Source organism: Hyperoodon ampullatus (genome assembly GCF_949752795.1).
Source record: "Hyperoodon ampullatus genome assembly, chromosome: 4".
Lineage (NCBI taxonomy): Eukaryota > Metazoa > Chordata > Mammalia > Artiodactyla > Ziphiidae > Hyperoodon > Hyperoodon ampullatus.
The window spans coordinates 98,570,011-98,596,492 of record NC_136917.1 but is presented as its reverse complement, the minus strand read 5'-3'; the positions used below and the strand labels follow the sequence as shown (position 1 = coordinate 98,596,492).

The window sequence follows — 26,482 nt, the reverse complement described above, 5'->3', positions numbered from 1 at the left end:
ACCATGGTGTTAGATGATAATTATGAATAAGATGCTTGGAAAGAAAGTAAAATATGACTTCCTGCTCTCCAGCCTCCAAATATATGGTCTTGGCAATTTAGTAGACAAGCAAGGAGGGAGAAAGTGTTTTCTAATTCTCTTTCTTCTCCTCCAAATCTGCCCTTTACACCAATGGAAGATTAAGACTAAGAGCTAACTGGCTGCCAGATATATATATATCTGGCATATATATATATATATATATATATATATATATATATATATATATATATATATCACTCATGAATATGCTAGTAAGCATAAGCATGTATGAACTCTACTTGGCCCTGAGGACATCCTGCAACTCTGATTTGCTCACTCTAAAAAGACTCCTAATCTTTTATCTACAGAAAATAATTTAAAGCCACCAACTCCATCCCACACCCCTCCCCCTAAAAGAGTGAAGAAAGCTAAGAAGGGAGACAATTTGCAGTGTTTGGTACATAGCAGACATGCAATAAATGTTTGTTGAAGGAATCAACGAACAAGGAGAAGAAAAAAGAAAGAAGTCAAAAGTAAACATCTTTTCAAAGGAGATTCATTCAGAAGACCCATGCAGAGCTTGAGAGCCGAAATTTCACCAAAGATGTTGAATATTAGATAATACTCCATAGATCCTCCATCACTCATGAATTTAAACTATCTTTGACTCCCTTTTTAAATTAGTTCTTATTGCTAGAGTAACAAGCTTCTACATTAATTGTCCACTCTATAAATTATATCTCTGGGGGGCCCTAAAGTTACTCTTTTATTTCCCCAAATTTCCCCTAGTTCTAAAATGCTGGAACTTTGTGAACAAGTCTTAATTTACTCTGTAAGTATTCATCAGGCTGTCTTATTGGGCATGCAAACTGAACACCTAGTCAGCAAACACACATTGGTGAAGTGAAATGGAATGTTTTACTTCTTAATCCTATAGAGATAGAGCAGAGCAGGAGCCAAAGGAATGCTTGTGTGACATGCAAGGGAACAGCAAGTCTGTCCACAGGCTGGTGTAACAGCATTCACTGACGTCTGCTTTTTTTCCCTAATAATAGCAGGGCTCTGCTGTCAGAGAAAGGATGTGCCCGGTAGCCCAAAGCTTCCTTAAGGTCTAGGACAGGAAGTAGACAGGTAATGTAGGTGTGAACACTTGAATGACATCCCTTCCTCAGCCATGACTCACTTAACTTCCATTCACCTTCCCCCTCAACTGTCCCTGTAGATCTGCATAACCTGGTTGAGGAGATTTTCCACAGTGGTTGTAGGCTCATCTCCAGGCTAGGCTCTGGCTTCAGTTTAGGCCTAAGGTCTTCCTTCCTGTGCGGCTCAGGTCTGGGAATGCAGGAGCACTTTACATATCAGAGTATGAAAGACTGTCTGTTTTGGGAGATGCTAAGTTGTATTTTAAAAAAGTAGAAGCATACAGTTTTTTTGTATTTTGCAAGAGTGACTAGAGTCTGTACTCAAATTCTACAAATGTTCGGTATTCTTTCACTGAAAACTTTTCACTTAATTACTGGAGTCCTTAAGCTCAGACATCTACTAAACAGAGCATTTCATTCAGGAAAGTTCTTAACGAACCTTTATATACTTAAATGTAGATTTTTCCTTTCTTATCATCTAAATTGTGATTCCTCTTAAGTAACATTTACACTTCTTAAGGTGAAAAATTATCTTCCTATACATTTTTTTCATTTTTAAACACACACACAGAATGTCTTTGTGTAAATTTGGAGGATTTAATAACAAAAATACCTTGTATGAATTAATTACTGTGCACACCACTCAAAGCATTAGGGTCTGGCCTGATGGTGGGCATAGAAGACTTTCATATTCTTATTCTTTAAAAGAATCTTGAATAGAAAAAAAGCTATAGTCGTTTAAAAAATATCATAATGAACAGAATAGGAAAGAATCAGATCAAAAAGAAACAAAATAAAAAAAAATACACAACCCATGCTATGTACCCACTGAAGTGTTTGAAAGTTTGTATCCCGCATAGATTAGAACAGCAGTTTTCAACAAGGGGCAGTTTTGCCCCCAGGGGACATGTGGTGTGGGAGGGTGCTACTGGCGTCTACTGGAGGCCAGAGACAGTGCCCAACACTTTACAGTGCACAGGACAGTCCCACAACAAAGAGTTACCCAGTCTAAGATGTCAGTAAGGCCCAAGTTAAGAAACTATGGATTAGAGCTAGAGGTAGAAAAGAAGTCAGGGAATTCTGACTTTATTGACTTCTGAAAATTAATGAAGAAGTGGAGGGGGAAATGGTATCTTTAAAGAAATAAAAGTACCTGTTTAAGAAAAATAGAGGTAGTAGCATGGAGAATGACAGCAGGACTTCTCAGAAGTCTCTCCAACCCACTGTCCCACTCTGTGGTGTGTACGTGAGCAGTAAGCAGATAGGGGCAGGGGCAGGCATCAGGGCAAATTATGTTCATGATGGAACCCAAAGGTGAATCTTGATGCATATCATGGTATTTTTCTCCAGCCAAGGAGCTGGGGTGGGGTTGGAGGTTAAGGAATGATGAGAACATGAAGTTCTGAGTTGCCACAACTAAGTTTCTACATCTCCTTTCCTCTGTGGTTTTCAGATCAACAGCAATGCAGATGGTACAGCCTGACCTAATCTCAGGCTTTTCCTGTAAAAGATCTGAGAGCAAGATGTTGCCTGGCAATCTTCATATCTTTAAAATTTCAAAAGCTTAAATTATACAGTCTATAGATTTAGTATATCTAATTTCCTGAAGGAGATGGCACAAATTAGATACAAATTTTATTTGCATTAATATCTGAATATACTCTTCAGAATGAAATGTATGTACAAAAAGTACTTATGTTTATAGCTGGCCTAACAGTTTGGCTCCTTGGGCAAAGCCTTAATGGAAAGAGCAGGTTGTGTGTGACAATTAGGGCAGGCAGGAGGGGTGAAGGAGTGAACTATGGGGACCTCTGAGTGGACCAGAGCCTGTAGGACTGCTGAGGGTCACAGCTAAAGTGGGATCAGAGTCCCCACTTCAGAGACTAGACTTTCAGAGGAACTTGTGGATACTTACTGCTCCTCTCTCTAATATATAGGAACCTATTCCACAGCTTGTCTAGATAGTGAAATAGGAGTCAGTCATTTCTTCCAGAATGGTTACGAAGCATTTTCTTATAAACTAGCCTTTGAATATGGAATATGAAGAGAGGGAGTTAAAATGAAATGACTGTTATTGGCGGGCCTAGGATCAGCTTCTGGAGACAGGGCTAATCACCATGGGAAAAGAAATTCTGAGGTCTGATTTAGAAATAATCTTGGAGGAGCATCCCTTTGTACGATAGGAACTTCTCAATTTTAATTATAATATTTTGAGCTTTTCCTATAAGTCAGTGGGAATACCTTTATATTTAGCAATCCATGGTCTACTGGAAATTTTTAGCTAAATATCTTAAGAATGAAGTATTATTTTAAAAGTATCAAAGACTATGATTCCAAACAGTTTCTTATTCACAATGAAACATATAAAAATATACTACCATATTCTGGGCAACTCGAAACATAGATTTTAATTTTCATTCCAAATATGAGAGCCTGAAAATCAAAGGCTTAGGACCACAATCCACAACCCTCCTCCCAAACTCCAGTCTGTCTTTGATAAAAAGCTACGAAGACAAAGTTTCAGGAAACTTTCAGACATTTATAATTAACATAAACACTGTATATATACCAAGATGTGTAAGTCAAAGCTTCTAATTATTCTGAGACACAAGTTCAGGCATGTGGCACTGGGATCCTGCCTGAAAGGTCATTTCAATATCAAGTCACAGACCTCCTATTTACGTAAGGATATAGGACAGAAGTGCAGTGTACACACTGCTACAAATTTCTCACAGAGGCATGCTAACATCTGCTTAAAAGCCACTGGTACTTTTACTGCAGAGGTTTCTCCACTGGACTGAGGTACACACTAGATTAAAAATAGGACCATCAAGGTTTTTTTCCCTCATTTATTTAATATAAACACTTTGTTCTGTTGTGGGTATTTCAAATGATTTAAATTTACATAAGCTTTTATTTGACAGCAATTCTATAAGTTCTAATATCCAGCCTTTTCTACTAAGGTGACTGCAAATGCTCAATGAGATGTTCATGACCCAGCAATACCACAGAGTTTGACATGACAACTCTCGGTCCTTAAAAGCAGACCTGCTGGCAGGGTCTTTGAGATCATCTAGTCGAATGTCTTCATTTTACAGATTTGAAACAGAGAGAAGTGACGTGACTTGCCCAAGGTTACGTCTCTATTTAAATTTGTAACCCCTGTACTCCTGACCTCCTGACCCTGGCTCCACGTTTGTCTAAAACACTTAGTACCTGCACTACTTACAGATTTTGTTTGTTGTCTTTCTCCTCTGGCTAGAATAATCCTTAGAAGGACAGAGGCTTTTGTCTGGTTTGTTCCCTGTATTGCCAGCATCTTGAATATTGTGTGGCATAGTCACTCCATATGTACTTGCTGAATGAATAAAAATGGTGATTAAAGCCTCAGCCAGGACTAGAACTGAAGTGTCTTTCTTTCCACCAATATTATAAAGCATGTTGAAAAGTTTCCTTATATTAAAAAGGGGTTCTATCCTCAAATAAGTTTGGGAAATGCCAGCTTAAACAAAATCATTTACTTTGCTGTACGTTCTTTCATACTGAATAGTGGTTTCCTAATTTTTATGACCTCAGAACCCACATCTTCCACTCCTATAGTATCTTAGGAGGGCAGCCTGTCTCTTAATATTATTTGACTAAAATATCTATTATTTTACTATAGATAAACTATATATCTTAGTTTGGATACAAAAAGTGCTACAAACACTTAAACATTAGAATTCTCCATTGTTTTCAAATCCTTTCCTGACTTTTAATAATTCTGTAATTTCTGAAAAAAAAAATTCTGTAATTTCTTAATAATCTAGAAAATTCGGTTTAGCTAGAGAAATGTATTGATATTTGCATGTACTGTTCAGGTTCCAGAGTTTAGGGACAGAATAAACCTAGAATCAGAACAGAAAATAGAAATCTCAATCTGAAAGCCACAAGTCCTATTTTTCAAACTAGAGCTGCGGTTATGAGTTTAGGCCTAACATTATGGGTTTAGGGAAGGAAAAAAAACCCTCTCGGATCAGACCAGATGTAGAAACCAATGCTGCGGTGGAGGTGGGGGACTAGGGAGGGGAGGGGAGGGGAGGGTATCTTTCACTGGCAGTTGATCAAGTTTAAGTATTAGAGAAATCAGTAAAAGATAAATATTCCTATTGACAAGGAATGACAGCGAGTGGAGAAGATCCCACACATATCATAAACATCTGAAATTTCCACATGATAGAGGCTTTACTGAGAGTAGTGCAAAATGCTAAATTTATCTGCACAAAAGGAAATATTGGCAGTTATCCCAAAAACGCAAGCCATGTACCAATTAATATGAATAATTCAGGACAAAATAAGTCCATTTATTTCCTTGCATTCTTCCTCTTTGGCAAGATGTATAGTATTAAGGAAAAAAGTAAAGTAGTATAGCTTTTTCTATTAAGCTTCATATAGCTCCTTAAATCCAGTAATAGAACTTCTTAAAAAGTTCTCGATGAAAGGGTACAGTAGGCCAGTAACGAGACTTCTTGGTTCTGTTACTTCCATAGGATATAGTCTTATCAGAAAACTCATGCCTTTGAACTGCATTCTCATCCAAAATGTATTATTTTATATTTATGGCTGTTTTGGGGATAACATCGTTGATGGCAACATTTCAAAACTAATTTTAATTGGTTACAAGTAAGCAATACCACCTTACAGGAGTAAAGTGCTAATTTTTAAAAGTCAAATACACCCAAGTTGCTATATAACTGAAACTGAAAAAAAGTGCCTTGAGTAATTTTTGGCTTTCTTAATATGGTTCTCTTTAATATGAAACCAACCTTCTAAATGTTGGTATATCCAACATATGTCAATGTCATCCAAGGTGACATTGATTAATTTGTTCATTTAATTCATTTATTCCACAAATATTAACTGATCGCCTGCTGTGTCAGGCACTATTCTAGGTTTCTGTGACACATTAATGAATAAAACCACAAAGATCCCTGCCATTGTGGCATATGTACAGAAATTCAGGAGCGGGATGATGAGGGCTTCAAACAGGAGATGGGGAGAAGTGGAGGAATCGGGATATATTTTGCACACAGAGGCAGCAGGATTCCTAGACATACTGACTGTGAGGAATGAAAGAAAGAGAGAAATCAAGGATGATACCAAGGCATTTTCCCCTGGAAAAATGGAGTTGTTTGAGTGTGTGTGTGCATACACATATACATATATACATGTATGTGTATATATACTCATGTGTGTATGTACGTGTGTGTATATTTATTCTTGGATATGATGATGAGTACCTTAATGTAACTGAATCCATACTAGCTAAGTGCACTAAAATACAATTGACCAATGCTGGTTTCACCAGCTAAAAAGGGGCTTCAAAATGAGTTTTGTTATGACTCATTTTGTAACTTCACGGCCAAAAATTATTTAGAAGGGCCCAGGTGGCTGGGTTTAGTTCGCTGGTAGCTCGGTATTTCCAGGAAAAAGGGGGGGGTGACAGTTAGTGGCAGGGGAAAGATGCAAATAGCAGATACTAGAGAACAGGGAAAAGGTATACAGACTATGGAGTGTGAGAGAACAGAAAATTTGTATTTAAAAATGACTGCAAACTTGAGCTAAATGCCAAAGTAGCTTTTAGAAGAAAAGTGAGAGAGCCACCAAGAGAATCTGAGAAGTTTGTTAAGATTTCATAGGACACATGTGGTTCCTTCCCAATAGACTTGGGCCTCACTCTCCACCTTGTATTTGATGTCTCCACTTCTTATCTTGGCTTGCACTAGCTTATCCTTTGTTTAACACTCAGTTCAGGAGCCTTTCCCTTCCCCAGTGAGATGGGTTCCCTTTTCTGTCCCCACAGCCCCTTGGGTTCACTTCTACTGCATGCTAAGTACTTGTTTGTGTCTCCCTCCCCACTAGACTATGAATTCTTTGGAGGCAAGGACCATGGTCTTACTTTCATACATATCTGGAACATGACAGATACCTAATAAATATACGTTGGATTAATCTGAAGAAACTTGGGACTAGATTAAATTCACTCTGAAGAAGACTTACGCCAGGACTACTAATAAATTAGAGATATAACTGAAATAGATCAGAGGAAAACCAGGGCTCTGCAGAGCAGGCAAAATAAATAGCAAAATGAAAGGAGGAAAAAAAAATCCCAAACAGCATGCACTGTGTGGTACAAACATCAGAATGAAAAAGTTTTTTTACCTCCTTGTGCTATGTTTAGCCCACAAACCTAGGTCAAGTGGTTGCCTGGTTTGTGGAACTTAAATTTATTATAATATTATACATTTTTCTTTTTTTAAAAGTATCTTCATCTTTATAAAAATACTCACAGAATACTCTGGCCTTACCAAATTCCGTTAAAAATATGATCCAGCGTCTTTAAAACCACTTTGCATTTTAAAGGACTTAGGGAAACCACACTAAATAATTCTAAACTTAGCAATTCTCCTGGTCAAGTAGGAAACAGAATTTTGTTTAAAAAACTGGTTTGTTTCTCAGAAACAAAGCCCAAACCTGAATTCTACAAGGAAAAAAAAATCTTAAGTATGAATGTCAATTTCTAAATTCATTGCTAATCTTCTCTCCTTGTTCTACTGGAGTCTTGAGAAAAGCTTTCTGTAATATGCCAGGAGGAACTGCTGGTGAAACATGGGTGGAATAGAAGTCATGTATGGCAGTCAGCAATGATTGTTTAAACCTAGGAAGGAAGACTGGTACTTGACAGATGTGAACACTCAAGATTAACATAAATTGGTAAAAGTGGCCCAGGCCTTAGATTTTGCAAAACACATGGTTTCATTCCAACTCAATCAATGTTGCCATGAAAACTTATAAGTTCAATAACATAAATTGTATTTAAGTCTGAAGAATATTTCCATATAGATTTGGAAATAAATTCAATTCTTAATTTTCTGTTTTCAACATCAACTTATTAAAAAAAATTTTTTAAGCTACAGAATGCTTTTTTCAAAGTAAATCTTATGGGGAAACCCACCATGTATTACAAATAGAGTCAGAGCCGCTCTGGTTGAGCGGACTGGAACTGGGACTGCTGAGGCAGCCACTGTGGTAACATCACAGAACCCAGGCTCTGGGGACCAAAGACACAAAACCATGGCTGCATGTTAAGGAAAGAGAAACAGCAACAAGATGTACGATAGTCAGGGGATATCATTTTATTAATTACATTTTAGTCACATCTTAAATGACAATTACAAAAGAATGTGTATAAATATGAAGTCTTATGTGCCATTTCTTGATGGGAATTAGTGCCAAATATTTGAAGGATACCAAAGATAGGAAATGGTGTCCTTCTGCCTTATTCCCTTTCCTTTTTATTTTATTTTATTTTTTTAACAAAAAAAATTATTTGTTTTATTTATTTATTTTTGGCTGCGTTAGATCTTCGTTGAGGTGCGCGGGCTTCTCGTTGCGGTGGCTTCTCTTGTTACAGAGCACGGGCTGCAGGCACGTGGGCTTCAGTAGTTGTGGCTTATGGGCTCTAGAGAGCAGGCTTGGTAGTTGTGGTGCACGGGCTTAGCTGCTCCGCGGCATGTGGGACCAGGGATTGAACCCGTGTCACCTGCACTGGCAGGCGGATTCTTAAACACTGCGCCACCAGAGAAGTCCTCCCTTTCCTTTTTAAAATGCTTTCTTTACAATTGGATCCCTTTGTATTTCCAGTTCTAAGTTGGGTATACCTCAATGGTTTGAGAAGAAAAAAGTGAGACCTTCTCTTTTACACACAGGTGACAAGGGAACAGGGCAATCAGACCACATCTAGTATTCTAGATTACAGGCTCTGGAGCAATCCTGCCCAGTTTCCAATCCTGGCTCTGGAATCTACCATCTGTTACCTTGGGCAAACAACTTAACCTCATTAATTCTCAGTTTCCTCATCAGTAAAATGTGGATAATGATATTATTCACACTATATGATTGTTGGAGTTTAAAGAGATAACTCATCTAAAGTGCTTGCAAATAATGATGCAAATAATGATGTATTCCTCAGCAAATAATGATGTATTTGATTTTTAAAGTAATTTTAAAATGGTAATGGACTGATAAGCGCCCTGTGGATAATCAAAAGTTGATAATATACTTATTCTGAATTCTTGGTATTTACAAAAGTAAGGGGCTAGAAACCTTCAAGGTCAAAACTTACGTGTTAGCTTAAATAAAGCCAAAGAAGCTATCTGGGAAAACAAACAATCCAAAAGACTAGCAATATTTCTAATTGTTCCAAACTCAACATACACAGAGATAAGGTACAAGAATGAATTAACCACAGCAGGTGTCCATGGAAGGCTGAAAAATTACAGATGCCTGCTGCTACTCTAGAAGGGTAGCAAATACTCCTTGCTTCCCAAGTGCCCTATCCGTTAAAAAAAATGCTACCTTCAGCAGCTACAGCACAACAAAGAAACAAAATAGAATTAAGAGCTCTTATGGAGCCACAACTTTGTGACTTTAAAGTGTTCACTCTTCATAAATGCAAACAATATTTTAAAGTTTGTGGGGGTTTTTTTGTGTGTCAAAGCTATAGATAGTCTTGAAAGATGAATAAAACCTATAGTATTCTAATTTTTATAGATCTCTTTCCAAACATCTACCCTGAAAATACGTTCCTAAGGTAGGGTCCATTTCAATAGAAAATTTCTTTCTTTTCAGCTTTCAAACATCAAATTCACTTGCTGATTTCCTTCAAGCCTTCAAGAAGTTTAACTATTTCTGATTTTACATTGATATGCCCAGTAGATCAAGAACTAAATTAGAAACTGCAATTCTCATTTCTAAGAGACTTAGCAGTTCTGATGTAAATAAGAGGGCCTGTGAAGTCTCTTAGATCAATTGATTTATTATTGTAAGAAATACAGGACAAAAATGATTCATTTTTAAGGATAGTATGCCTGGGCCATTGGCAAAGTCAGAAAACCCATCCCTTCAAATAGAGAAAGAGACATGTTGGTAAAGGAAGGGTGAAGATATTTTACATATGAACAACTAAGGTAATTACTGTATTTTAATAATTTATATCATAAAACTGTTGATTGATTATCTTCTAGATAGTTATTTGATTCTGCTAGGAGGCAGACAACATGGGTCCCTCTAGAACAATGAAATTATACAAGGTAGCAAAACATTTTATCCTCTTGGCAATAATTCATTGCATTGCCCCTTAAAAAAGATCACCATATCACTAGGTTTCATGAGACATTTGGCTCCTCATGACTCAATCGCCTTAAATATTTTTGAAAAAAGTTATATATATATATATATATATATATATTTTTTTTTTTTACAGATTCTGAAATTGTGAAGTTTAAGACTTTATCCAAAATTAATCCTGGATTCACAATTATCTTATTTTTCAAGTTCTCTAAGGAAGGAACAGAACACTATCTTCCTGAAAAAGTAAAACAAAACACCAAGCATCCCTAGTAGAAAGTTTTTCTTTACAGCCAAATACAAAACGTTTAAACAGCTGTGGAAATATGTCAGCATCATCTTACTGTTCAGTGGAAATGGAACACCTCAAGTTCCTATCCCTCCTTCCTAATCTGTGAAAACTGACTTTAATGAATTGCTAATACAACGAGATTAAGAGAAAACTAAAATGCATTCAGATTAGTATTAAGAATTTCTTAGTATTGATTAGTAGAGTATTACTATATTCATAAATATGGCTATGCCTTACATTCTCACTCTAAAATAAGATATCCCCAGTATAACTTATTGAGTGATTATTGGACACTCTCAACTTTTTAAGTTCTATAAAAGACTGCCCTTTTCCTATGGCTGCTTAATTAAGTACCAACCCTCTAACACTGTGAGCCCAATTTAGCTATCTTTAATCAGTTCTCTATTGCATTCTGAGTTTTATTGCCTGAAGCTCCCTAGGAATCTTATCTTTTTAAATTCAACTGACTACTACTATTCATTCCCATACTCTATTCTTTCTAGACTGGACCCATTCCCAGGGCACTTCACAAGACCACTGTTCCAAAATGTCAACTGTTAACTCAGAAAGGAAAGTGGCCTCTTCTCCCATGTTCTTGATAACACCAGCAACTCTGCCTTTACCTTCCTTCCGCTGGGGAGAAAGATCACAGAGGGGAGAAAACTTTTTTTCTCCACTGATAGATGACAAAGCAACTCATTAAGTAGTTGACTAGAAAGATATTTAGCTGGTGTCTAGGTATAGATAACTTCGAGACCTGCTTTCTCTTTTTCTTGTCAACCTGTTTTTAAACCTTGAATATTCAGCCTTTCTCCTAGATTCTTGACATATTTAAACTTGGCATCTCAAAACATCTCTTTTATGCTTATAGAACAATTAGGAAATATAGATAAACAAATCTATCTCATTAGTAGGGTAATTAGTAAAGCAATGACATTCTGGTGTATAGCATTTCATTTTCTTTTGCAGATTTCTATTTGTGTTTGTGTATTTATTTTTTAAATTATTATAATGGTATATATGATATCTTATTATTAATAAGGAAGAAGAAATGACAACTTCAAAAGTTTCAAACCTAAATCCATGGACAGTCTTGCCATTTACCACTTATATATTCTCTTATACCCATCAGGAAAGTATTACAGTTCTTTAGACAGACTAACTTGACTACACTTAATATTTGGTATTTTATAATTTTTTATTGCTACCATAGATGAGATCATTTTTACACTGAAACTCCTAATTGCTAGTGCTTAGGGAGGCCAGTGATTTTTAAAAATTATATATATCACTTATTGGGCACTTTCTGTGTGCCACTTTGCTAACCTCTAAGATAAGACTTTGGCCTAGGTGTTTTGACTTCAGGTTTGAGATACGGCTAAAGAAATGGTTTAACAAACAATAAGAATTTCAAAATCTGCACCCATATACATACCTTCCCACTAGCTACCATACAAGAACTTTCTTTGCTCGTATCTAAAGCCAATCTCTCCTCTGAGCAACTAGACCCCATCTCTCCAACCTACTCGAGGACATTGCTCCAGCAAGTCTTGCTCTTTCTCATATCAACTTTTGCTTTCTACTGGATGACTCCCATCAGTTTATAAATGTTCTGCTATTTCTCCCATTTTAAAAGAAACTCCTCTTCACTCCACCCTACCACTATTAAGCCAGTGGTTTTTAAACAATTATTTCTGAACTGACCACCTTACTGAAGGAAATCCTGTAAGTTTTTATAGTTTTTCACTTGGTTTATCTGCAGATACTGGCAAATTTGCCCCCACTTATCTATTATCCATAGCTTTTAGTTAATTTTCTTTTTCATTACATTAATGAGCATTCTCCAAACAATATCAAACTACAGAGATGAGAGTGGCCATGTGTATTTTATTGCTAACATTAAAAAGAATATTTCTGGGCTTCCCTGGTGGCACAGTGGTTAAGAATCTGCCTGCCAATGCAGGGGACACAGGTTCGATCCCTGGCCCAGGAAGATCCCACATGCCGCGGAGCAGCTAAGTCCGTGTGCCACAACTACTGAGCCTGCACTCTAGAGCCCACGCTCTGCAACAACAGAAGCCACGACAATGAGAAGTCTGCGCACAGCAAAAAAGAGTAGCCCCTGCTTCCCTCAACTAGAGAAAGCCCATGCGCAGCAACGAAGACCCAACACAGCCAAACAAACAAACAAATAAATAAGTAAAAGGATATTTCTGTTGTCTAATCACTAAGTATGCTAACTGGCTATTAGATTGATGAAGATAATTTTCATCACGTTAAGAAAGAATTCTTCTTTCTATTCCCTACTTAACTAAAGTTTTAATCCCGACTTAATATTGAATTTTCATCAAATGCCATTTTGGCATCTATTGAAATATGTTCTGGTTTTTCTCATTTAATCCATGAAGATGACAGATTATAAATATACAAGTATATATATTTATATTATTATATTTAAAGTTAATGATAACGAGAACTTTATGTAACATTTGTTTCTTCAAAATCAATATAGCCTGTTATGAAGCTTGACGACATAGTGAACACCTGTGAATTCACTGTCCAACTTAAGAAAACATTAGCAATAATATATCTACCCATTGCTCCTCTCCTATCCCTTCTGCCTGCCTTTCTCTACCAGAGATAACAACTATTCTAATTTTTGTGATTATCATTCCTTTATTGTTTTTAATAATTTTATCACATGTGTACCCACACAATATATTATTTGACTTCGCCTGTTATTAAATTTTATAAAAATGGTGTCATACCATACATATGTACTCTTCTACCCACTTAGAGTCTTCACTGCCATATTGCACAGAGCTCTAAGTCACTGCTTTTCACTGTTGTGTACTCTTCCACTAAATCAATATGCCACTGTTTATCTCTATTAGCCTGCCATTGTTCTTAACTAGTGTGAACAAAATTTGGCAAAAAGGGCTTCAAATCCCCTAAATGTTAAGAATTAAAAGTATCAACACTCATAAGCATTCACAACCAAACCAGTATTCTTAACAATTGAAAAAAAAATAAGTCTTTAAATAGAGCTTAACAGAATTCCACTATAAATACACTTTTTTTCTTCTCACTACTGGACTGCCAAGTATAATTAAATACTATAAAATGTCCTTTGGAGCAGCTTCTTGAAAATTCTTTTGTTCCAAATCTCCCAATACCAATGTCTCCTGGACAGCTCCATCTTGATAGAACAAGGTATGAAGTTATTATCTGAACACCTCATGGACATCATGTCCCAAACTAAACACCCCATGAGTTCTGCCTCAGTCTGTTCTTTCATCTATTTTAGATCTTGAATAATGGCCTCACCATCCAACCAAATGCTCATCATAAATATGGCACCATCCTCAACTCCTCTCTTTCCTTTCTCCCCATACAGAAGGAATAACTAAGTTAAGGTAGCTACTGGATAAACATGTTAAAATGCAAATCTGATCACATGACTCCCTGGCTAAAATTTCTAAAATTAAAAAAAAAAAGATGATCATCTCCTGTATTGTTTTTTAAAGCACAGACTGTGACCCATTGGAAGGTTATGACATTATTTTAGTGGATTGTGATCAGGATTCTTTTAAATTGAAATAGAAAATGTCAGAGTATACTGGTAAAGGATAAATACTGTGTTGTGAAACTTTTATTTTAGCTGTGTGAATGTGTACACTGATATCTGTAAAGGGTCACAATGTAAAATGTTTTTTCTTACTGTGACTTGTTACTAAATGTGTTTGAAAGAATCTACTGTAGTCAGTGGTCCCCTTCAGAAAATGATGAAAATTATGAACCTTCTCCTGAGAAGAGAATGTGTACATACCTATATATGTGCATATTCTTATCATGTTCTTAATTATAGTGAACCTAGCTATTATAATGAAATCTAGGGGGAAAAATTTTAAAAGCCAGACTTCCAGACCTCATCATAGACCCCCAGGGAGACTTTATAGATAAGAAGCACTGATCTCCAAGGTGAAATTCAAGCTCCTTAAGAAGGTGGCAACTTTTGCCACACGTGCTTACCACTTCTCTGAGACCTCCCTGACTGTTCTGCTTCCTCTTGCTAGCTGGGGAGATACTCAACAAATGTTCGTATGAATGTCAGAATAAAATGCTCATTGAACATTTATTATAGGCAGGTAGATCAGTGTAGTGATGAAAACAGGCTCTGGAACTAGATGCCTAGGTTTGTGTGCCAGCTACTTTACTCACTAATTGTGTGAGCTTTTACAAGTGGTTTAACTTCAGAGCCATAGTTAACACACTAGCAGAACAGGAATATCTGCTTCATGACATCCCTGTGAGGATTAAATGAGAATAATATATATAAAGTGCTTAGTATAGGATTCTTAGCATGTAATAAATATTCAATAAATTTTAGTTATACTTATTGAAAAAAGTTGGAATCTATAAGCAAAATGATAGATGACTGTGCATTTCTGGTAAATACAGTACAAAGTATAAGACTAGTTAGAGAGATTTGAAAATTCCTAGCCTGATAAGGGCAAATTCATTAGCCTCAAAGCATGTCTATGAGCTTTTTAAGTCTTTTAAGTCAGTAAAACTCTTTTCTTCTAAACTTGTTTTCAAAACAAATTACTTTTACAAGGTTTTTAGCGTAAAAACAAATTTGAGAACATTTTAATTTCATATTCTTGTTCCTTCCAGTTTAAATCACAAGAATAGTTATAAAAATTTACCTTCCCTATAAATTCTCCAGATTATGTAACATATGGAGCGAAAAAGCAAACCAGACCCCAGGGTGGGGTCAGGAAAGAAAACTTTTGAAAAGATTCTAGTTAGATAAAATCTTATTGCAGAATATAGGAACTCTCTAAATACTTCCACTGCATTGCTGTAGTTAAGGTGGCAGCAACTGTATGACTATGTACCATTGCATAATATAAAATGCTGACAAACTATGACACAGTACTAAGACGCTGTTGATAATGAGATACATTCTAATTCCAAAGACGTTAAATGTTAAAAAGAAAATAAGCCTTGGAATCAACAACATATAGTAATTTTGTTGTTGTGTTAAATATTGTTTGAAATAAGATCTGGGGCTTGGACATATTCTGCTAAGTTGTTTTTCCTGCTTTAAAGTTTGACTTTTCTTTTCAATAGAGCTCTTATAACCTCTTTTTTTTTTTTTTTTTTTTTTTACGTGGGCCTCTCACTGTTGTGGCCTCTCCCCTTGCGGAGCACAGGCTCCGGACGCACAGGCTCAGCGGCCATGGCTCACGGGCCCAGCCGCTCCGCGGCATGTGGGTTCTTCCCAGACCGGGGCACGAACTCGTGTCCCCTGCATCGGCAGGCGGACTCTCAACCACTGCGCCACCAGGGAAGCCCTAACCTCTTTAATAAAGCTCTTATAAGGATAAGGCCTTGCACATAGTAAGAAGTCAAGAGATATTTACATACTGCTTGTGGCTCAAATTTAGGGGTGGGTTAGCTATAAGAACCATAGGTGTTATAAAATGGTTAAAGATTTTTATTTTCCAAGCTTAAATGAAGTGCTGTTAAGTGACAATGTCTGTAACATAGACAACTGAATTTCGCAAGTTTCAGTTTTTGGTGGGAAACAAAAAGGCAAAGCCATCAGTGGCAGATTTTATTGACAAACAGATGGTGTCAGGAACAAGAGTTGGAATTTCAAGGTCCTATTTACCTTTGTCCAAACACTGTCTACCGTGGTGCTTGGTACAGTGCAAATATTCACAAACGCTTGTTGAATGAAGATAGTAAGCTTAACTGACCGCTAAGAATGCAGTTAATGGTATTTGTAGCAAATTCAGATTTCAATCATAGTTCCAATGGCTGCTTTCCAAAGTGACTGCAGTTTGGTGAAGGACAGAGCAGGATGACTTAGTCTTCAACTCCTTTATGATCGTGCTTTGGGAGGCTTGTCCTGCTGTGGCCCACACTGGAGCCTGTGTGGTGTACGCTGAGATAGCTTCCTCAGGCAACACAACCATACAGTCAAAGTCACTCTCCCACCCTCACCATTCTGCATGTCTCCTTTATGTCACTGGTGTCTGTAGTGGTACCTGGCCATGATTTGTGAACTTAGCTCTCTACTCTTTTTTATTTAGAAACCCCACAGGTAATTCTTATCCAGAAAGAAAAGGAGAGCAGAGGTGGGTGGCAACATAAAATAGAGAAGTTGGTCAAGAGCTTCAAACTATTATTCAGTTATTGTTTGAAATAATAGGAGTTTCCAGAATGTCAGCCCATACCACTGGCCAAATATGACATTTTACATATATATACATATATATATACACACACACACTGTATATTATACTATATACATAAAAAATTCTATAACCTTTGATATATCAAAGTTAAGTATTTCTTTCAAATTGGGTAATTTACTATTGTATTAATACCTTAGTAAATTAACATGTGGTTAATGGGTTATAATTCAACGCAAATATGTTATCTACACATGTTAACCACTGTAATATTAAAAAAATTAGAACAGAACTGCCATAAAAGGATTTAATTTTAACACCTTTGTAGTATTAACTACATTCAGAGCTGAGTGTATAAAGGTAGCTGTTAGTCAGCAACCTTTGAGCAGACTGACTAAACACAACCGTTGGCAAAACCAGTGGACTAGCCAAACCAAAAACAGCAGGGGAAAGCAGAGTGCAGGCATATCATCTAAGAAGGAATGACAGTGCTGGGGATTTATTTTTATCTCTGCTGCTGTTTCAAGCAGATAGTTATCTTTGCTTCCTGAGTATCAAGTAGATTAGAGAAGGGTAGTCTGTGGGAAGTATTTTCAGGTGGGTTGAAACTGGCTACTAATTTCAAATACTGTATAATTTAGTTTTTCAAACCCAATCTTCTCTCCAGCCCCCCAAAAGGAAAATAAATAATTAACAAAATATTTCTGAATGCTTTGCTAAGTTTGGAAGTTAAGAAAAAAAAAAAAAGAAAATCCAACTCTGTTATTTAGAGTTAATGGCTCTACTACAAAAATTTTAACACTATGCAAGCCTTTAAAGTTAGCAGTTAAATGCTGATTTCATCTTCAGAAGGTCAGTGTGCCTTTTTGGAAGGCGTACATTTAAAAGCTGTTTGACTGGCTGTTCCTTGCTCATTCTTAGAAAAGTGTGTGTTACTCAGTATTTCACAGGAGACATGACATGGTACTTATAGACAATATTTTCTGTCCTCATCTTAAGGTTAATTTCTAAATTACATATGCAAAGCGAACTTCTATTTTTTTTTTTTTTTTTTTTTTTTTTTTTTTTTTTGCTGTACGCGGGCCTCTCACTGCTGTGGCCTCTCCCGTTGCGGAGCACAGGCTCCGGACACACAGGCTCCGCGGCCATGGCTCGCGGGCCCAGCCGCTCCGCGGCATGTGGGATCTTCCGGGATCGGGGCACGAACCCGTGTCCCCTGCATCGGCAGGCGGACTCTCAACCACTGCGCCACCAGGGAAGCCCCCCGAACTTCTATTTTTTAAAGCCTCTGGGATTGCTGAGTCTGAAGTAAGCAATTAAATTAGAGAGAATTTTGGAACAACATTCTCATAACAAATACTGAGTTAATACTGAGGTCTGGAATCCTATTTACTGTGACAAAGTTAACATTATTTCTCACTGCCCTGGGACAATCATTCCCTGCACATGAGTCCCTGATGCCACAGGCAAGTCCACTCTGCAAGGCTGACACAGGCCAACAGATGTGGCCATTATTTGCTGTTGAAAACGTTGCCATTTCAGATTTTATCTGAATTATAAACATATCACAGATCTACCTTTTTGTGTATGAGTGTGTACATAGATTTTAATAGACCTTCTGGAATTTTACATACCTATTTCCAGGATATAATATTTTGCATCTACCGAAACCTTTGTTTAAAACCCTGATTCATACCAATCAGAAATACATAAGCCTTGTTCCTGAGAGTCCCCTGTATCTACAGAAGTTCTGAAAAGAGGGTTCTGGATAAGCCCTACATTATTAATTCTTTCCTGAGTATTAGTCTATATATGTTTGTCAGATTCTGAGTTCCCTGAGGGCACACCCCATGTCTTACCCATCCCTGTATCTTTGCACACAAAGCACTTAGCAAAGTACTTGGCACCAGTAAGGGCTAAAAGAATGTTTGTGCAATAAATAAGAAACAAACAGAACAATAAAGCTATTAGCACACTCACTGATTAGGCACCTGTTTATAGTTTATTGAGTAATTATGTTAGTAGATAACTGCATCAGTAACAACTGCCGTTACTTGAAAATACTGAGTTAACTTACTTCCAATACCTCTCCTTTTACAGCTGTGTGGTATAGTGGGGAGAATTTTCCCTGGCAGAGTATAGGCCTAGACAGTAGTTACAGCTGTGTGTCCATCAGCTGTGTGTCTTTAGATAAGAAACTTACAACAAACATAAAAATAAAGAGTAATTAGTTTTTGTTTTTGTTTTTGTTTTTGCGGTATGCGGGCCTCTCACTGTTGTGGCCTCTCCCGTTGCGGAGCACAGGCTCTGGACGTGCAGGCTCAGCGGCCATGGCTCACGGGCCCAGCAGCTCCGCAGCATGTGGGATCCTCCCGGACCGGGGCACGAACCCGTGTCCCCTGCATCGGCAGGCAGACTCTCAACCACTGCGCCACCAGGGAAGCCAAGAGTAATTAGTTTTTAAAACTTTACTGAAACACACATTTTTGGAAAATTTTCACCTGCCACATTTTCAGTATCCAGTGAAAATATGAGACAGAACTACCGTGATTTGGATAAAGCTTGCTCAACAATAAAGATGCAGCTTTTGGAAACCATGTGCATTATACCATTACACACCTCTGAATGTTATAACTTGAACACCTCAATACTGTAGCCATGTGAATCTTACCAGCTACCTTTTCTATTCAATTAGAATTGTCTATAAAAATGTACAATCCTAGTACACCTTTAGTTATGAGTATCCTAGGTATGGATCAGAACTGCAAGGATAATTGGTTGAGCCATACTCTTAAAAATCAACAAGGTATTTTTGGCTGATTTATTCAGCTCCTGATATTCATGAGTTTTGAAAACACAATTAACTGTTCCTATAGATATTTCCTCATCTTTTCAGAATCCATAATATGTCTTCAACGACCATTCAATTTCCTGACTACGCTTTTCCACTAAGGGAAAAGGGTGAGATGAAGTGTGAAAGACAAATTTTCATTTTTTATGCTATAAAAGCTGCTGCCCAACTGTGATGATAAAAATCCAGGTAATCAATGATTCTCAGAATTTTCACTCTTTTAAGAGCATATTGCTATACTTTGTTTAATGGTCCAGTCTGCATTTTCTTTTTAGAAGAAAACTTCAATTTAAGAGAACGTGTTCAGGGCTTCCCTGGTGGTGCAGTGGTTAAGAATCCGCCTTCCAATGCAGGGGACAAGGGTTCGAGCCCTGGTCCAGGAAGATCCCACATGCCGCGGAGCAACTAAGCCTATGCGCCGCAACTACTGAGCCTGCACTCTAGAGCCCGTGAGCCACAACTACTGAGCCCGCGTGCCACAACTACTGAAGCCCGCGCACCCAGAGCCCATGCTCCACAACAAGAGAAGCCACCGCAATGAGAAGCCCGTGCACCGCAACAAAGAGTAGGCCCTGCTCGCCGCAACTAGAGAAAGCCCGTGCACAGCAACGAAGACCCAACACAGCCAAAAATAATAAATAAATAAAATTAATGAATTTATTTAAAAAAAGAAAAAGAGAACGTGTTCAGGCACAAAAGTAAATATGCTTAAAAGTTAACCAGCCAAGACCCAAATTCTGACCTTCTAAAGACATTACAGAGGGGGAAAAAATCCTGTAATTAGTAACAAGGAACAGCATAAACATGCAGTGCTTAGCATCAGGGAAAGAGGAAATAATCTTAACACTAAATGTTCACTTTTGAAATGATATTTTAACAATATTTCAGTTATATTTCAAATATGACTATATAGGACACTATCATGATAGTTAATGTATATTTTCAATCACATTTGATGTAAAGCCTGTAAATTTGTTAGACTTGCCACATTCTTTCTAGAGAAACTTTCAAAGTGTCTGAAACACTATATTAAAAGACAACTAAGGGGGCTTCCCTGGTGGCGCAGTGGTTGAGAGTCCGCCTGCCGATGCAGGGAACACGGGTTCGTGCCCCAGTCTGGGAAGATCCCACATGCCGCGGAGTGGCTGGGCCCGTGAGCCATGGCCGCTGAGCCTGCGAGTCCGGAGAACGGGAGAGGCCACAACAGCGAGAGGCCCGCGTACCACAAAAAAAAAAGACAACTAAAATTTCTCATTGAGAAAAACTCTTTTGTGGGAAATCTAAATTAAAACCTTCCAATTTAAAGTCCTAAACACTTTCCACGTAGAAAACTCTGTAAGTATACTTCTTCAGATAGTTTTTAAAGCAATCAGCACCGGCAATGTTAAATTATCGTGGCTCTCAAGAAAAACAGAGGAACACTGTACAGAAGACCCTCACATTTGTGGCTCTGTGTATTCCCTGTGGGCTGTGCCAACCCACTCTCTCCCCAGTAATGACTCTTTGTTTTTACTAAGTCCCAAAGGGCTGGTGAGAGCGCTGCAAAGAGAAGTGGGGGAGGGGTGGATGGAATGCAGCTGCAGGCTCTGAAACAATGCTGAGTCCATATATTTTGTTCCCAGTTAGAATAATAAAAAGGGGACTGTGGTGGGGGGTGAGGGGATGGAGAAGACAGAATGCAGAATAAGCAAGGTAGGGCCAAGTATCCTATAGCTCTCATCCTGCAGCACTCCCTCCTCTCCCTACACTCATACTCTCCCAACTCCAGTAACCATTCATTTGGTTAAAAAGCTTATCTGTTAAAATTCAAACACCCATTAAGATTTACACCTATCAGTCATTTATATCTAAATTACTTTTATCAGTGAACTATACTCAGACAAAGAATAGAGTAGGAAGAGAGAATGGAGCTTGCAAAGATAAACTGGGGAAGCTTGGACACAGAGATAGGAAAGTTTGGGGGAGGTACGTAGGAGATTTCAGAAAGGGGGGTCCAAGGTTTCAAACAGAAACTGCCTGCTTTGTAAAGGTACCTAGGGCCTGGAGGGTAACTGGTATGCTACAGAAAACCATATTCCTTCTAAGACTGCTAAAAGCTACATGTTTCTGCATCAAGAGCTTGGAAGCCTGCACATATTGGTTCCTCATTATTCAGTCTAACCTAGTGCCTAAGAAAATGTCCTTCACTTGCATTTCCCTGGCCTCCACGTCCCAACTGGGAGAATGAAAGAATTAAGGGAAGAGGGAAGAAGCAGACACCAAACAAGGTGTCAGCTGCTACTGAGGGAAAAGCAGCTCAAACCCTACTCTTCTCCCCTGGGTACTGCCCTCTCTTCCCAGGTAACCCTTTACTGAAATGGGTAGCCCTGCTGAGCTCAAGAAGTCGGGCCTGCCTCTCGAACATCCCTTCAGATATTGTTGATGCCATTAAAATTTGTAAGAAAATTCAAGAAGCCTCAAGTAAACAACCGACACTAATACCTCAAAAATAGTATCAGCATGTGCTAGAGACTACCTAAAAAGCTATGAAACAAAATTCAGAAGAATGCTTGTTCCATTTAGGATCCCATTCATGAACACTCAGTTACTGGGGAGAGAAAAAAAAGGACTTCATTGTAAAGCTATCATGTAGAAGCAAACCTCTGACATCCACACACAGACATCTCCTTCAAGTTAGCATTCCACAAGATTTAGAAGTACTCTTAGTTGGTGTTGAATGACACAATTAATCTCTTGACTCTTGAAATGTTTTCAAGTTATAAAGTTTAGAAAGACTGTATTTATTCACATTGAATTTTTACATTTTGTGACATAAACAAAAATTCACAAGTGTATAGATTTATAATAAATAGGAATATGATCTTCCCCCCTCAGGTTGCCTTTTCTCTAGAGCTCTAAAATCCATTTACAGATATTCCAAATCTCCATACTGTAGACAGTATATAGAGACAAATTCAGAAATGCATATTAATTTAAATGAAGGAATGATTGAGTCTATTTATTTTATTAATGTTAAATAGTAACAGTAATAATTATGAAATAATATTGACACTACTCCTGTAAAGTTTATCTATTACAAATACAAAATTCATAGGTCCATTTTATTAGGAGTTATCATTTATTATACTTTTAAATCCAGCAATAAAATAGACAATACTTTGTTTATTCTGTGTACTAGAAAAATTCAGTTTTCTATATATACATTTCATTTCCTAGTATTAAAGCCCACAGACAGCAAAAGTTTGTTAATATTAACAACAATCACATAATCATAACTTGCCTGAAATTAATAATTCTTTATGGTTACTTAATTGTGGTAAACAAAATATAATCTCATAATACTATGATGTATGTTACACTTCAATAGAAAGGTTAAAAAATCAATTATCTATGACTTGGGAAAAAACTACTCTCAATATCTATACCTGAATTACTTAACTAAATCAAGAAGATAATTCAAGTCTTAAAGGTGTCATAAATTTACATTTAGTCACAATGTTCACGAAATATGAGTGACATTATATTAAGAGGCACAGGTGAAAACAAATTTTAAGACGTAAATATAATAATGTGTAAGATTAGATTTTCTTGCCAAAACAATAAGAGTACTCACCCCTTGGAGCCCTTGGAACTGAATTGAAGGTCGAAAAGGAATTAAATTCTATTAAAAGAAACATAGGAAACAAACACGTCAACCTTGGTTACTGGGACACGGAACTAAATGATTAAACTCTAAACCTATGCACTTGGTCAGTGCTATAGTCTGTGAAAACCTTTTCATTACATACTTAGGTTTATATGTCATTATATTAAGATGCCTTGATAAATGATACTGCACTACTGACATTTCTCTGAATACACAACCGAAGGTATCTTTTGGCAGTGTAGCTAATCACGTTTTTGAAAATGACTGACATTATTTGGCAAAAAATGATCAGTGTACTAATTCAATTTTGCATGAAAAAGTATTATTGCTTAGTTTCTTGATATGTTTTTTAAAAAGGTAGGGGAAAGCAAGAGATAGTCAAAGAAACTTTGCAAAACTCTTAAGAGGACGCTAGAAATATAAAATTAAAATATTTGAGAATGAACTGTGGTTTCCATTTTCTCACATTTTACCAGAGATTAGTTTTTAGTTGAGGGTCAAACAGGTTACCAATCTTCTCACAAGCTTCTCACCAGGAGAATATAATTTCTAGAACAATGTTTTGTTTTATTATGAGCTTTGTCCTGTTCATAATTTTTATATTTTCTCATAGAGTTGTGTATTTAGAACAAAAGCTGAAACTGTAAATATCTACCATAGTCTCAGGCATGATTTCCTGTACCCAAAGTCACCAGTATGGGGCTGGTTCACCACTATTGGAACGCTTTTCCAAACTGCTAACAGAAATTCATGGGGAAATCAGATTTGGGTAACATTTTAATAGTAACACATCAGCCTGTAAACTATTCTTCATACCCTCATATCCAAACCCAATGCACAAAAACAAAAGCAGTGGTTTCTGGTCTCAACTCTACCTTAAAGAAAAATACAGAGGCACCCATGTGCCCCTCCCTCAGCCACTGCACATTAACTACTAGGTACTTCCCAAAACTTCTCTACAGATTTAAAAGTTTACTAATCAGGATTACAATAAACTAAAGAGAAATAAGGAAAGGATAAGTACTTTAAAAGATCATCTGAATATAAAATCAAGTGGTAGCATTAACCATTCTATTATTATTTATAAAAATGGATAAACATCTTCTTGAAGAAAACATAATAGATACTATTACCATTGTTCTACCACCATAAAAAGATTATTTAACTTTAGACTTACCAGCAGAATCAAAGCACTACTGGGTGACAAAATTTATTTCTTGGTGTGGGAGAAGTAGGTAACAATTTTTCATAGTGATTCATTTTAATTCACGGTGTTTTATGAAAATATAAAATATAGATTAACACTAACTTGAATTTCCTTAGAGGGAGAAAACCTCACCCAAACCTACCTTCCATAGCTAAACCTCTACCTGAAGTAATGGTAGCTTGTGTGCAGAAACCCCGGGGAGGCCCGCTTTGTGTGTAAGTAGGTGGCACTACAATTTAGGTAAGACAGGTCGAGGTTCTAGCTTTCAGAATATTTCAATCAGCCCTGCTTCCTGCTCTCTCTTCGAATCACAAACACTAAACATCTCCTCTGAGGCTGGTTACACTTTCCTCTCTGACTCCTTGCAGGCAGGTTATCTTCAGCTCACCACTGGAATTTGAACTTCTCTATCAAGTTCATCAATTCTTCTTGGCCAAACAAATGCTAATTTTCCTCAATTTTCAAATTGCTCATTTCTCCACTGGATGTCACTTGGAGACACCACTCCTCCTAGCTCTTTGATCATGCCTTTCACTTTCCTCTTTCTAGATCCAGTCTCTCCTGGAGGCTCACCTTGCCTATTTGGTGATGACTCTGAATCTCTTCCCTATTCCTCAACTTGGCATCTCTCTGCAACTTGCAACTTATCACATCCTTGGACATTTTGCATTAGAAACTCTCAATGACAGCAAAATTGGCAAACACTAAACCACCTCCGCCCCTCGCCAAACTGGCACCCCTTTCCTACTTTCTGGCAAGGGTGCTTCTATCTTTTTGGTTCTCCAGGCTCACAACCTTAAGTTTAACGCACAGCCTCTTCTCCCTCTCCCCTTACCGCATTCTATTAGGCAATCGCACACTGCTAGAATCACAGAATTCCAGGTCCAGAGGTACTCCAGTTGGTGCCCAGCCCCACCCCCCACCCTTAACCACAATGGGCCATGTGTCCCATTAATAACTAAGCTAGGACCAGAATCTAGGACCCAATCTTCCTGTTTTGCCATACTGTTTTTCTTCTACTGTCTTGGGCTCCACACACATCTGTTATGGTAGATCCATGGGCACTTGCTCCTTTATGCCAGTGAGTTCGCATTTTAGTTGGAGAACATTTGAAAACGATTAAATATTGTACTAGGCTAAGTACTGCTGGGAGGTGCAGTAAGGATTCTCACAAAGGAGAAAAGTATCGGTTAGAAGAGATACTAGAGAAGAGAAAAGGCTCATGGAAAAGATGGCTCTTGAGTAGCAATTTTGAAAAGACAAAGTCCAGGGAGAGGGAGTGTCCTAAGCAAAAAAGCAAGGAGACAGGAATGGGTACTGTGCAGGCAGACGGCAGGTCTTTTCACACGTGAAACATAACATAAAGGATGAGAATTGGACCTGGTGATCCCTGGCTAATCTTTCCTTGACCTCAAAATTTGTCTTCAGTTTTAGCTTCTACCCACTGCAGAATAAATAGGACAGTAATTTAAATCAGACCTCATAATTTCTAAAGGTTCATTACCCTGTGAAATAACCCTATCCTAATCCCTTCCATTACCCCTTTAGGGATGGCCTTTAAGTCTTGTCTTTGACATGATAAACAATTGGAGGCTCTTCTGATTTTTGGAATAAGAAAGTGAGTTGCTGAAAGAATGAAGTGTTTCAGGGAAAGCAGCTCTTTCAGTCATGTGTAAGAAAGACAGAGAGAGAGATCAATCGGGGCTAGGGAAAAGGATTAGACATCAGCTCCAGGGGATGTTTTATTTAGGAACACTCTGGTGATAAAGGCCTAAATTAGTATGGCTTCATCTGGAGCAAACAGGAGATGGTGGAACGAGCAGACCTTCCCAAGAAAGAATGATAAAATGTGATGAAAGCTTGAATATCAGGCGTACATGCGCACATACGCACAAAAGAAGCAAAGGTGGCTCAGGGCTCTCAATCATCATCTGGGGCCAGTCTGCCCC

At 37.6% G+C, this 26,482-nt stretch overlaps 1 protein-coding gene across 1 annotated transcript in view; it reads right to left on the bottom strand.

Moving 5' to 3' along the window:
- ELL2 (elongation factor for RNA polymerase II 2) overlaps positions 1–26,482 on the bottom strand; it is a gene marked incomplete at both ends in the record, with an annotated part of 98,624 nt that overhangs the window by 55,390 nt on the left and 16,752 nt on the right. The window contains one exon of the mRNA XM_079701831.1: positions 23,294–23,341. Within this exon, the coding sequence (XP_079557957.1) occupies positions 23,294–23,341 (48 nt within the window). The remainder of the gene's footprint in view (positions 1–23,293; positions 23,342–26,482) is intronic.